This window comes from Protopterus annectens, chromosome 5.part0 (assembly GCF_019279795.1).
Source record: "Protopterus annectens isolate FY-2018-M chromosome 5.part0, PAN1.0, whole genome shotgun sequence".
Taxonomy (NCBI): domain Eukaryota; kingdom Metazoa; phylum Chordata; order Ceratodontiformes; family Protopteridae; genus Protopterus; species Protopterus annectens.
Genome location: NC_056735.1, coordinates 44594693 through 44609812, shown reverse-complemented (window position 1 = coordinate 44609812; position 15120 = coordinate 44594693). Strand labels below are relative to the sequence as shown.

The following is a 15120-nucleotide window of genomic DNA, read 5'->3' as shown; positions in this document are numbered from 1 at the left end:
TGGAATAATATGTAAATTCACTCCAAACTCCTATTACTCCTGTTACTGAATTCACATCTTCCATGTCAAATATTTTCACAACTTTCTTCAAAAATCTACCCTCTTTTGTTATACTTTCCCTTCAGGACTACTAGACACATATTCATTGCTGTAAATTAAATTCCAATCCCCACCTATAAGTAATATTCCTTGCTGAAAGCTGATTATTTCTCCCATAATTTTTTACTGCCATTAAGGCCAATGCAATCCTCCTCCCTTGCCAGTAGCCCCTTAGTACTACAAATCTACCATTATTGTCTTTTTTCCTCTTCTATTACTATTGCAGCTCCTCTTGCAATTAATATAAGTACTCCTCTTTTCCTTTATCCCAAGTATTCCACTGAAAAACCATCCTGAAAACCTTTATTTATCAAATTCACATGTTCAGTTCTTTCCAACTGTGTCTCCTGTAACATAACTATTTGTACTCTACATTTTAATATGGTTCACTACTCTTTCTTTTTTGTATTTATCTGTGAGACCATTGAAATTTAAAGACATTACAGAAAACATCATTGTATTGCAAAGTTATTACTCTCACCTTTTATGTAGAACACATTTTTTTGTTAAATGTCTAGTTTCAGCTTTTGTGTTATATGCATACACTGTTTGGCAGGCTGAACTTTTATACAGTTGTTTGTCACATCCATTTGAGCCAATGTCACATCTTACAAAACTTTTTTTGTTTTATTGAATGCCCTCAAACAAAAAAACAAACATCCCCCAAACCCCCTAAAACCTATTAAGTTAATACTAACACAAAACCATGTACATCTTCAAATATTGTTTTACACTCCTAATAGGAACACATGTCCCAGACTGACAGCCACACTGACAGACTTTAATTAACATAAAAGAAAGGTTATCCATGCTATGATGCATAGTGCAGCCTGTGCCTCTACTAAGTGCTACTGGTTTCGTCTTATATATGTAGCTCTCCCAGCTGGGAAAACCTCTGATTGTTTATAGAGAACATTATCTTCTAGGCTTTTTCTCTTTTCTTTTTTCCCCCAGCCAATCACTCTCCATCAGACTACAAATTTTTCTCTTTTATCAGATTGGTACAGACAGTCATTTTTTTCTTTATCAGATTGTTTCCATGGAGACATGGGAACCAGACATATAATTGCTACTAAGCATACATTCATTTTGCAAGAAAAAAGCCTCACAATATTCAATATTCTTTTTCATTTACTTGCTTTCTCTTAAAACTTGTTCTTAAATCAAACTAAGATCCTTAATCCAGTCATTCCCCATGCAAGAATGAGAAAAGGCACATTAATGTTTTTTTTTGTAATGCTCTTTTAACCAGTTTTTTTTTATATTGCACTGTGTACATTTTTTAAAACTGAACAAGATGAGACAGAGAAGGTAGGAAGGGGAAAAAAAGAACAGCAGCACCTGTTTACAGTCTCCATTACACTTAAAAGTAACAGAGAAAACTTTGCTTTATGGTATGCAAAGAAAGCCATACACTACAAAATAGTACTATTAAGAAAAAAAAATATTTACTTATAGTTAACTTTCTCCCCTCTCTTCCCCCTCCCCAAAGCATTTTCCAAACATTAATGCCATGAAGGAGGGCATATGCTTTAGAGTCCCCACAAGTCCAACAAATTCTGAAAAAGTCCCATATTTCCAGATTTTCTTGTTCTGTTATATTTCACAAATATAATTATAGTATTGTAATCCCACATTAAGTTACTGGTTTTATTACAGTTCATCTTCATCTCTCAAATCCTGTCTCTGCTTCATTTCCAATGTACTCTCAATTTTTCAAGTCAACTATTGTGTTCCCTTTCTTCTCTCCATTTGCCTTTGAAACACTGGAAAAGGTTGCACGGGTGCAGTCACTCTGTGGTAATTATTACCAGAAACAAGAGCAGAATCTCCTTCTATTTCACAGCTCATTTTTTGCTGGATATACTTTTGCATTTCCTCTTTAGCATGTACGTCATCAAAAAATAATTTGTTGTCTCTCCAGGGAAGAATACCTTGAAGACAGCTGGGTACAGCAGTCTGAATCTCACACCTGCGTCTCAACATTCCCTGAACAGTGGAATAAATTTACTCTTCTTCTGCCTGATGTACAATGAGTAATCATTCTCCACAAATACTCTGCTGTCTCCCACTTTTAGTACTTTGTCCTTCTGCTACAGTATTATCCCCAGATCCACTAGGGTGAGAATGATCTGGTAAGGCCATCACTTGAGTAGTGATGAAGGTTGCTTGTGTCTTTACTTGCATTCTGGCTATGAGGGATTTTCTATATTTAGCCTAACCTTTCCCCCTTGATGGGGGTAGATAAATGGCCCACAAGACGGCAAGTGCCACAATGCCTTATCATTATGCACGTGCAAGCTCCCGTGCATTTGCTCAGTGAAAACTACTTACCATCAGAGATTTGGCACACCAAAAACCTGCCAAAGGTTACATGCCCTGCACCTTCCTCCAAAGGACTACAGAGCAGCTAGCTCTGAACCTCTCCCCAGGATAGATGCACTTATCCTTCCTTCCAGGTCTGTCAAGTGACAGGGACACTTATCAAACATGAACTTTTTAGACCCTATTCAGGGCTTTATCCCCTCTTTGCCAGAGATGGCAGATATTGTAACTGCTATCTAAGCATACTAAGTTATTGCCTTTGAAATTTAAGCTATAAGTAAAAAAAAACGATGTTTTCTATTAAACTATCCATCAGCATTTGGCTAAAACATTGTGGACACACACACACACACACACACACACACACACACACACACACACACACACACACATGGAGGACAAAGTACAACAGCTTTTTATAATGTCTGAATTTGAATCATTGAACAAGTATAATTGGTTAAAATCAATTACCTGCCCAGTACTTTCAACTGTCTGCATATGTGGTAGTTTGGATAGAAAATTTCATTTTCTGCACCGGCTGTAACAATTCGTATTCTACCTGTGGAGAACAATGAGATGATACTATGTAGTCTTGATAAAATACCAGTATATTAAAATACCAGTATATTAAAGTTATACAAAAAAGTAACTCTTCTGAAAGCAATCTTCTCTTTAACCTAGTGCTAAATGGTTGGTGTCTTTGGGATTCAACTGCCGCAAAAGTCAGCAATGTAAGACAGAAGATCCAATACAAAGGCCCCTAGCCATGCTCACACAATGTCCACGACTCTATGCATTATTAGTACTTAACAACATTAAAAAAAAAAACATTTATATAGTAGGTACGTACTGGCAGAATACTGCAAACTAAATGAAAAAATTCAACAATTATAGTCTTGTGGAAAACAGAAAATCACAGTAATTATTTTTTTGTGTACTAATTCATACATGGATATTAACTTTCAACAACCCTGATAAAAAATAATGGTCTGAGAGTTTGTTGCCTGAAATATATTCTACTTGAGTTGCGTTACTCAACTTTCATTAGATCACTACCTCTAATCTCCAGGTTAAGACTGCCTCAATGAGAGACAAAAGGACAAAAAGACCTGATTTGTGTTGCTATCAGAAAGCTCTATAAGAGAGAGTAAAATGGCCACGAACACAGATTTAATGCGACTGTCTCTCTCACTTCTGATGATAGTAAGAAAATCTGCACGACAGCTAAACCTTTCCATTGCCAACGTTTGGAGTACTGAAGTATGATACAGAGGGAGGTATTCATAGTTATTGCTTGAGTGCTGTGGAGTGGATATGCACACTAGTTGCACCCAAGTGCAAACAAGGCCTGATTCAGTGACAAACTGCATTTACATGCAGCAGTTAGTAACAGATTTAGAAAGTCTTAAGCAAATGAGGGAATAATGAGATGGAAATGAGAAATGTGTGTAAATGGTGTGAATTACTCATGTAAATGAGGCTGTCTTCTGGCCTTTTGCAATTCACAGTCGCTTTTTTGTATACAACTGCAGCATGAACACTTATGTTATAAAAAGCACCCACACCTTTTCCAGTCACTTTACAATCAAAGAAGATGCTCAGTTTTGCTGCAATCTTTATTGTTTCTCGATTTGAGGTGCTTATCTCTGCTGCACTATAACCTAGTGCTCTCAGGGGTGCTAATAGACATTGGTGAAGGAGATACTGGCGGAGACTAATGAAGGTAAGTATGGTATTTGTCATTTCCAACAGATATGAAGTGATGTGATCTATACCACTCTGTTAATTATTTTCCTGATGAGTAATATAGGCGATATTGTACTTGAGGGCCTCACCAGATGCGCAGTAGCAAGCCCCGCCCAAAACCCACCCCCATGATATGTCATTCATGAATATGCATTCCCTCCGAATGTACAACAAAATATAAAAAGAAAACAATAGTTTCACAAGGGGAGTCCTTACAAGTACAACATCACCAAAAAATGATTACATCTGTGCTTATTCTGAATACAGTTATTTTATTAACACACTGTGCTCCACGTTGTGACTCCGAGGAGGAAGCTTTAGGTAAGACTGTGGTACTTTCTTTCTATGCTCTTATGTCCACTTCTTTTATTACTGGTTATTTCAGCTTACACACACACACACACACACACACACACACACACACACACACACACACATTCATACCTACTTTTTTTTTTCTTTTGAGACCGGACCGGAATGTATATAAAGGTAAATGTAATAGATAAGACTTTTGTACGTAGCATGAAGTCTGGCTTATTTATAATAGCAAGTAATACAGCTATACTTGTAAAAGCCGCCGAGTATTGATGTTTTATAAAACTTCCTGAATTAGTTCTGTTTGACTCAACGCACAGTGAAACGATTGTTTTGAGAATAGGACCGTCACAGGCCAATTTCGTAATTTACAGACTATTGCACAGCCCGGGTCCACTACATCTGTCACTCAATTTGTGACACGCCCACTTCTGCATGAAACAAACTGGTGAGGCCCTCAAGTACAATATCACCGTAATATAGGTGTTACAGCACTTCATTTTGAAACTGTCACACACAATGTCTCCCAAGGATAGTCTGGGTGAATGAGAGATCAAGAGCAAATGCTAGCATGTGAACTTGATGCTGAGCTGCTACAATGAATACAAGGGAACATTTTGACATTGAACAGCGCTGTGGGACTAAGAACTTTAGTCAGGTTCATAGGTACTTTACTAGGCTATTGACCTGTGTGGATCTTGAGAAGCCTAACCTTATATTCCCATGGTAGTTTTTAGCTCTTACATTTTGCGTATGAATAACCCAGAGACAGGTAGAAAGTACAGTTTTGTACCTACCATAAATGTAGATGTTCGAGTGTTCACCCTGCTGCAGTCATCACACTTGGGTTATCCTGTCGTCAGGCGGACCCGCAGTTGGCCGGAATTCCAAAGTCTTGGTCCGGCATCATTTGCTGTCGCCTCTTCCCTGATGTCAGTGCGCCAGGGGTATATATAATGCAACCGACGCCATTTTCTTCAGTTTTTCTTGCCCCAGATGTCAGGTGCCCCCAAAAAGGTGGTCAGGAATTAATACCAAAAGGAGTAACCACTGCACAAACACAAAATCCCTTCAGCTATAAGCAAATACATCAGTAAGGCATAGAAGAGATTTAGCCAGTAGATCAGAGGGGATGGAGGGGGGGTAACCTGGACTGCAGCAGGGTGAACACTCGAACATCTACATTTATGGTAGGTACAAAACTGTACTATGTTCATTGTGTTACCCTGCTGCAGTCATCACACTTGGGTTGAATCCCAAAGCTAAAGTAGGGGGGAGGTATCATAGAGGGTTAGTGGAGGCTATAAGGCCCTGCAGAACTGCAGTGGCGAAGCCTGCCTTGGACTTTGAGTAAAGAGGTAAGTGATAGTGTTTGGTAAAGGTGTGTACAGAACTCCAAGTAGCAGCTTCTAAAATTTCCTTGGTTGGAACCCCCTTGAGAAAGGCTGTAGAGGTAGCTGTTGCCCTGGTAGAATGGGATCTAATGGTAGCAGGAACTGGTTTCCCATGATGGGTATAGCAGAAACGTATGCAATGACCTATCCATTTAGAAATGGTTTGCCTTGATATAGCCTTCCCTTGAGAAGCTGTAGCATAGGATACAAAGAGCTGGTCAGATTTTCTGAAAGCCTTAGTTTTGTCCAAACAGTAACAAAGCTGCCTGTGAATGTCCAAGGAATGCAGGAGTCTCTCACCTTTGTTCTGTGGATTGGGGAAGAAGTTTGATAAGTGGATGGTTTGATTTAAAGCTACACTGGAAACCACCTTAGGCATAAAGGAAGGATTAGTTCATAGAGAAACTCTGTCTTGATGAAAAATGAGGAAAGGTTCCACTGCCATTAGTGCCTGTAGCTCTGAGACTCTTCTAGCTGAAGTTATTGCTAGGAGCAGGGCAGTCTTCCATGACAGGAACTGAAGATCTGCAGAGAAAGCTGGTTCAAAGGGAGGTAGCGTTAGTTTTTCCAGAACAAAATTGAGGTCCCATGTTGGTGTAGGAGCTCTCCTGGGTGGTCTTATGTTCTTTGCCCCTCTGAGGAACTGCCTTAGAAGAGGATGTGAAAATAAAGGTGGATCCGTGTTGAAGTGAGCTGAAATAGCTGAAGCATGGATTTTAATTGAGGAAAAGGAAAGTCCTTTGTGCAACATCTCAGTTAAATACTGTAGAATGTGAGGCATGTGAGGCTGAAATGTGTCCTGGCCTTTAGCTTGGTTCCAGGCACAAAACCTTTTCCATTTGTTCGAATAAGCCTTCCTAGTGCTTGGCCTCCTGGCTTCCAGAATAACATCCAGAACTGCTTGTGAAAGAGGAGCTGGTTGGATGTTTAGATGATTTTCCATGCAGCCAGGTTTAAAGTTTTGAACTGGCTGTGAAGAATCTGATTGCTTTGTTGTGTGAGCAAATGGGGGATTTGAGGCAATATCCATGGTGGGCTGTGGGCCACATTTTTCAATAGCGGATACCAGTGCTGGCGTGGCCAGTCTGGGGCTATGAGAATCAGTCGTGGTCTCTCCTTTTTGACTTTCAAAAGAACCTTTGTGAGGAGAGGCAATGGAGGGAAGGCATATACTGTCAGGTTTTTCCAACTGAAAGAGACAGCGTCCACTTTCCAAGCTTGATGGTGAAATGTCCTTGTACAAAATTTTGTCAGTTGATAGGTTTGAGGACTGGCAAACAGGTCTATGTCTGGAAGGTCCCATTTTTGAGTTATCATTGCAAATATTTGTGGATCTAGTTTCCACTCGTGGGGATCCTTGATGTTTCTGCTGAGGTCGTCTGCCAATGTGTTCTTCTGTCCTGGCAGGAATTGAGCTTGTAACTGGACTTGGTAGGCCAGAGCTGTGTTCCATAAGGTCATTGCTTGCCTGCATAGAGGGTAAGAATGTGTACCCCCTTGTTTGTTTATGTACCACATTACTGTGGTATTTTCCGTCTTTATTGCAAGTTGTCCTGGATGTAATAGATCCTTGAAGGCTGTCAGAGCTTTCTGTACAGCTAGCATCTCTTTTTGATTTATGTGCAGATTTCTTTGATCTGCAGTCCATAGGCCTTGAATGCATTGTCCTGCCATGTGTGCCCCCCAGGAGTAGTCTGAAGCGTCTGTTGTGATAATTTGCCTGGCTGGGGGCAAGGTGAAAGGCTGACCCTTGTTGAGGTGACATGCCTGTGACGACCATAGAAATTCCTGTTGTAGGCAGGGAATGAGAGCTATCATTGTGTCCAAGCTGTGGCTGTGTTGAGACCATACGCTTTTTAGGTACCACTGTAATTTCCTCATATGCAGCTTTGCAAATGGTATTATTAGTATGCAAGATGCCATGAAGCCCAAAGCCTGCAGAATTTTTCTTGCAGTTAATTGGGTCTTTGTTGCCATTGTCTTGAAATATTGAGTCAGTTGTAGTTGCTTGTCTGGCGTAAGATAACCCTTCTGGGCCTTGTATTCAAGCTGGCACCCAGGAATGTCATTTGTTGTGAGGGTACTAGTTCTGACTTCTTTTCGTTTACTGTGTACCCCAGGCAGTTTAGTAGACGCTTTACAAAGGCCAGATGATGTAAGAGAATGTCTTTGCTTTCTGCTTGGATGAGGCAGTCGTCCAGGTATGGATATATTTGAATTCCTCTTTGTCTGCAGTATGCAATTACTGGTGCCAGGCATTTTGTGAAAACTCTGGGCAAAGTAGATAAGCCAAAGGGCAGTGCAGAGAATTGGTAATGGGTTGAACCTGCAATGAAACGGAGGTATCTTCTGCAACTTTGTCTGATAGGGACATGCAGGTATGCCTCCTTGAGGTCCAACGTTACAAGCCATGCTTCCTTGCCCAACATGGGAAGTAGCTGCTGTAGTGTTAGCATCTTGAATTTGGGTACTTGTAAGTAAGTGTTTAGAATTGAAAGGTCCAGAATTGGTCTCCAGGCATTGTCCTTTCTGGGCACTAGAAAGAGTTTTGAGTAAAATCCTTGGCCTTGCTCTCAAGTTGAATGGCTCTCATGTCCATGAGAGCTGTAATTTGCTTTTGTGCCTCTGCCCATTGATTTTGTGGCAGGTTTGGCATTCCTCTTTTCATTGGCAAGGTGTGAAAGTGGAATCTGTATCCTCATAAAATTATGTCTAGGACCCATTTGTCCTTTGTGACAATGTGCCAGTTGTCTGCAAAAAGTGCGAGTTTCCCCCCCCCGAGGGGGCTGCCAAGAGAGTATTGCTTGGCTGGATGAGGTGCAAGTCATTGAGTTTGCCTTTTGATGGTTTGAGACCTGTCTTCTCCTCCCTTCTGTGTTGTAGATCCCCATTGGCGAGGTTTATACTGGGCTTGTGGTTGTCCTCTGCCCCTTGGGCGTCTGTATTTACCCCTCTGTGGTCTGTCAGTGGCTGGAAAGGACCAATTTTTTGTTGGCCAGTTTCTGCTGAAGCGAGGGGGTTGTACTTGTAGGAAATCTTTGACTGTCTGCATAGATTTTGCCTTATCTTCCATTTTCTTTAAAACTTCTTCTGCTTTAACTCCAAAAAGAACATCCTGCTGTAAGGGAGCATCCAGTAGTTTTGCTTTAACATGATCAGGCAGAGTTTGTTCTTTTAACCAAGCATGCCTACGTATAACAGACCCAGTGACAGCTGCTCTGCAGGAGGCCTCCAAAGAATCAAACCCACATTGTAAGGTATGTTTGCCCACCTGCTCATTGGAGTGCAACAGATCCTGTACTTCTTTCAATTCAGATTGTTGAGGGAGAGTGGTTATTCTTTGCTTTAACTGAGAGATTAGAAATTGCTGATACTTAAGCATGTGAAATTGACAATTCAGTGCCCTTATAGCTAGTGTAGCTGAGGTGTAAACTTTTTTCCCCCACCTGTCTAGTGCTCTGGAATCCCTCTCAGAAGGTACTGGGTTTTTAGCCATAGAAGCCTTGACCCCCTTGGGACCCTGTGAGATAGTCTCTGGGTCAGCTACAGGGCTTTTGTAAAGAAATTTGTGGGAATCAGGTACTCTGTAGTATCTGTCAGGCTTAGCCGGAGCAGGAGGTAGAGAGTCTGGGTTGAAACTGGATTCTAAATAGACATCATCTACAATGTCCAAAACTGGTGGGATGGCAAGTGGTCTGTGTTGGGGGAGTAAAAGAAAACTCTCTGAGCCTTTTCTTTGAGTCAGAGTAGTCCTGACCTTCCCAGTGAAAATGTTCCCTCATAGTGTGTAAAGTTTCCTCAAAGGAGTAGTCTTCAGGAGGAGAAGCTGAGGGAATAGAGTCCTCAGCATCAGAATCTTCATAAGGAGAGATGGAGTAGTCTTGGTCCTCAGAGGAGTCTGAAGAAATGGACATTTGCTCAGAGGATGCATAATCTTCCTCTTGTCTAGGCCTTTTGTCAGGAGGGGGCTGGGAACCCCTGATTAAGGAAATCACATCTTCAGCCATTTTGAGCATCTGTTTCTTAGGCATGGGGCCTTGAACAGGAGACTGAAGTGCAGTCCTTTTAGATTTAGAAGGGGTCTTCGACTTAGAAAACATTTTAATGGTGAGTGTCGTCGGTCTGAAAACGCCTTCAGAAACCGATGGCGTTTCTGTAGCACTGACGTCTTTTGTAGCAAAGTCGTTGGAAGAGCCTGAAGTAAAAGGCTGCGTCGGCCTGGTACATTCCGTCAAAATTTCCGTAGCGGTCTCGGGTTCCAGATCTGCGGTAGTCAGGGGCTGCGTCGGAGCCTCACTGAGGACTGGAGAACCAGAGACCGGATCGGCCGAGGTCTCGGAATCTGGCTTAGGCCTGGGCTGTCTGTCCTTATCCCTGCGTTTTTTGTGCACGCCGGTAGTCGGTTGCTCAGATGGCATGGTGTAGTTAAATTTCCTACCGAAGTAGTGTTGTGCGAAATCAAAGCGCCTTTTAATAGTACGCTTATTAAACCTAGCACAAAACCGACAAGTAGTGACGTTGTGGTCTGGGCCTAGGCAAGGTATGCAATAAGAATGAAAATCCTTATGAGGTATTTGCTTCCCACAAGAAATACAATTGTTAACTTTTTCTGACATCGGTCTGAGGCAAGAAAAGTTTCCCCAGTGGGGTACTTAGCTTTATAGAAGACTTCGGTCTGAAATTCGAATTCGAAAATCTCAGGAGTCGGCCGACCGGCACTTGCGAATTGCTTCTGCTTCGGGCACCGCACAGCAGAAAGACTGGAGAAAATGGCGTTGGTTGCATTATATATACCCCTGGCGCACTGACGTCAGGGAAGAGACGACAGCAACCGACGCCGGACCAAGACTTTGGAATTCCGTCCGACTGCGGGACCGCCTGACGACAGGATAACCCAAGTGTGATGACTGCAGCAGGGTAACATGATGAACATCAAGGATGTGTCAGGACATTTACTTATTACCCTAGCCATGAAGGACATGGCCGCTAAACCAGGGGTGAATTTGCAATTTCCCATCCATTCCTCCAAATTAAGTTTGAAGAGAGTAAGAGAAGTACTTCACTTTATGTGGACTGGAAAATGGTTCCACTGAAGAGGTATTCCCTGTGATACGTACCTAGCCCTCCAACATGCACTATTTATATTGCAAAAGAGATTAAGATCCCTCGAGTGGGTGCTCACACTATCATTAGACTTGAAAAGTGTGCATTAGAACTGACAGGATGGGGTCTGTTGAGGCTCTATATGCAAAACAGATGTTACCTCTTAGTATTATGTATGATGCAAAAAGAGGGACATGGCTTTCAGATGGCCTGCATACCTTTAGTGATTTATGCCCTTGATTTTTAAGTTAGAAAGTGTCATGGTCACTCCAGGCATTCTATTCAAAGATTGGCACAGTGAGAGCTGAGTACATTGGAATGATTACACCCTGGACCTGGATACCATACCTTTAGAAATACACTTACAATAGGGGTAACATGGTGACCAAAGGACAGCAAGCTGCCAGCATAGGTTCTCAGATCCCTAACTATGGGATCGACTCTCAGGGAAGTCTTGTCAATGTGATGCTTTTAAAGAAAGGCATGTTTGCAAAAAGAAACTACTATAGGTTTCTCGGCGTTTAGTTTTAGTCCATTGTTTTGACACCAGTTATTTGTTCGGGAAAGGCCTTTTTGGAGTATCTTGATGCCCTCTAGGGAGTTTATGATGTGACCAAGTTTACAGTTGTCTGTAAACTTGGTCAACCATAAACCCTTAACATTTGCTTTGCTTTGACCTTCGAGATGTAAATACCAAAGAGGAGTGGTCCAAGGACTGAACACTAGGGTACACTGCTAGTGATAGGTCTTTAGGAGGTACAGACTCCCACCCTAATTTTCTGGGTTCTATTTGTGACATAGTTTGCTACCAGTGAGTTATACAGGGATTTACATTTAGCTGGAACAGTCTGTCTATGATACCAGTGTGTGTGATGGTGTCAAATGTCTTTGTGAGGTCTAGACATGCAGTATGTACTGATTTACCCTCATTCATTCCTTCAGTAACATTCTCAAAGAAATCAACCAAGTTAAGTAGGCAAGATCTACCCTTTATGAACTGAAATGGTTTGGATTGAGAGTTTGTAAATTAAACTATATCCTTATTTATTAATTTCATAAAGATCCCTTTGACAGCCTCACATGTAAGGCTGGTCAGGATTATAGGTCTGTAATTATCAGGGTCCATTGAACACTCACTTTTGTGCAAGTGGATGACCGTTGCTGCTTTCTATTTATCTGTCATGAAGCCCATTCGGAGGCTAATATTTAATAACCTCTGTAGAGGGCCTGAGAAGTCATGTTTCCAACTGACCAATGACAGGTCAGTATGTTACCTGGTCCCACAAAAGTAGTGTTCTTTGTCTTGGAGAGTGCTTTGAGGACTTGTTCTTGGGAGATTTTTGGAAGGAACATGCAGGTATGGGATCAGGGAATATAGGAGAGGAAAGGGGGTGAAGATGAATTAACTTTGTCCACTAGTAGATGGGCTATGTTCTCTGGGTTCAAGTATGTGATAGTCTTTACTAACACTGATAAATGTGATTTTGCAGTCATTCTTCATCTCAGTGGCTATTTTTACCTTGTATATGGCTTTGGTTGATTTGATCAGGGTCTGAAGTTCTTTGTTAAGTTTAGCAAGAGTGTTATTGGCATCTTGAGAGTTAAATTTATATTTCTGTGTAATTATTTTTTCTTTTATTATACTGCTTGTTTTATTAGAGTTCTACCCCACAGGGATTTATTTTCAAATTTGGTTTTGTATTTACTTGTGAGGGATCAGATGCATCTATGTGGCTGTTTACCTGTGTACAGGATTTGACTGTAAAATATTCTGCATAAGCAATGGGGTCATAAAGAAGGGAGGGGGTTGAATTTAGCCAGTTCATCTCTCACTTTTAACAGATTAACCTTGACATAATCTCTGAATATTGAGGTACTGTAAGATGCTTCCAGCTTCAGCTTTAAGGTGAATGCAAAAGAACCGTGGCCCAATTTGGCCAGGGAGGATGTTACAATAAGTGGGAAGTAAAGCTAGTCCACATTGGTAAGAACTAAGTACAGGATTTTATCACCTCTGGTTGGGGTGCAGACTAACTGGTCCACACAGTTTGTATTTATGATGACCAGAAATTTCTGGCCATACATATTTGAGAATGTACAAGTCTCTCAGTTAATGGAACAGTAGTAGGTGAAGTCTCTTAAGAGAATGGTGTTTGACTTAATGTATAGGGACTCCATATTGGTTAGGTAGGAGATATGGGCTAAGAGGGGGGCATAGAAAGGGTCATATAGCTCGTGATGATATGATAATAACATTTTGGTAATAATAAGTTGAACATGGAAGTGTTCTAGGCTATTGTTTTGTCTAATGACCCTGGGGATGAAATTATTTTTTCTTAAATATGGAAACTTTGCAGTCTTCCATGCCATCACCTAATGTGGTGAGCCTGAATATGTGTTAGGCACTGAAACCCTGTCCTGATGGAGAGCTCCCACTGGTCTTGACCTAGGTGTCTGTAACGATGCATATATCAAAGCATTACAGAGTAAAGACTACTTGTAAGGAGAGGAATTTTTTGTTAAGGTTCTTAGCATTGAGGAGCAATACCTTTATACTATCTGGATTCTGTTTATGTTGGAAGCTTTAGAAGACCGAAGTTGCCTAAAAAAGGTACTATAGGGGTGGAAAAGGCTTTATCCAATACATGAAAGTGTTGGAGAGATAGGTGCAAGCCATTCCTGATATCCTAGGCTGATATATATATATTGTACCCCCTTAGAATCACACCAAAAGCCAAGTCAATTGATGAAGTCAATAATCTTGTTTGTATTGCACTGTCATTCTTGATGGAGGCAGAATGGTATTCAAGGCTAGCTTCATACCTGCCTCAGATTCTGAGTGCTCCATTATGTCTCTCGTCATATAGTCCAGGGAGGTACACCTCAAGTCATTTACTCCCATGTGCACTATGACTGTGTTGTAAGTGTATTGTGGTACACGGACTTGAGTTCATGCATGAACCCTGGTACCCGCCAGCCAACTGACAGTGACCTTGTCCTTGCACAGCACAGTGAGTGGTGCATCAGAGTGTCTACCGCTGGAGTCACCTATAACTAGGTTACAGGATTCTGTGGAGTTATGCCTAATGGGTTTTCGAATTGAGTCAGTGGGACTCTTACATGTGTGTTACATGGTGGATGCTGCCTGTGTTTTGTGTTTCTGAGGATCCTGAGGGTACTTGTTTCTTAGGTTGCATATCAAGGTCAGAGGTTCTACCCCATGATGTGGATGTTTGATGAGGCCTGACTGGTTTCCTTTTGGGAGAATCCACATGACTGATAACTGTTTGAAGTAACACATGTGGGTACCTTGTGTACTTGTCCACAAACAGCGGCTCCCCCAGTATGTGTCTGGTGAGTCCTTACTAGTATATGTACACATGCTGACATGGATGTTGTGTGAGCAACGATACTGTGCATGAGGATCATCCTGGCCTTGTTAATGGCCTCTGCCATTCCAAGGTACTGGCCCATTTCTTCATGTACACCCCAGAGCACTCAAACCATCTTCCGTAACTCACAGTGGTATTAGCATGGGCCTGAACTATGTCACTATACATTTGCTGCTGTGTAGACAAGGCCTTGCTCGTCTCTGGGGCTAACAGTGAAATATGGCTTCAACTGTCATCCCTGAGTACAAGTGTGACAGTCACAATGATACCTCAGACAGGGTTGTTTCTTCTTCCAAATATTCAGCCTGTAAAGAAGAAAGAGTTGTTGAGCTATGGTGTATTTATCCCCCGTGTTGCAATATCAATTCCTCATTATGCTGAGTATACAAGTCAGTATTTCTGGCTACAGAATTGCCTACCAGCTGCGGGGTAAGTGAACTTGCCACTACACTGCGACTGCTTGCCACTGTCCTGAGATTATATCATGAATATAAGAGTTATGGCATCAGCCACTGTGGTGTCAACATTAGCCTGTTGTGGTGAGGCACAGCATTCAATTGTTTCTAGTGCTGACACTGTCAGGAAATGCATAACAATGTTATTAATGTCACCTGTCACAAGCATGTCATTTAGTACTAAATGTATGTTGTGCACAACACTTATGTGCTGTGCGCTGAGGTGATACTACAGCTGATGTTGATGGGGTACCTAATGAGGAAACATTTCACAGCTGCTATTCCAAGTGC

The 15120-nt window shown here is 41.5% G+C and overlaps 1 protein-coding gene across 2 annotated transcripts in view; it reads right to left on the bottom strand.

Moving 5' to 3' along the window:
• Positions 1 to 15120, bottom strand: part of ACP6 (acid phosphatase 6, lysophosphatidic) — a 725976-nt gene that overhangs the window by 365349 nt on the left and 345507 nt on the right. For both annotated transcript variants that reach the window (XM_044072107.1, XM_044072108.1), the window contains exon 5: positions 2896 to 2983. In XM_044072107.1, the coding sequence (XP_043928042.1) occupies positions 2896 to 2983 (88 nt within the window). The remainder of the gene's footprint in view (positions 1 to 2895; positions 2984 to 15120) is intronic.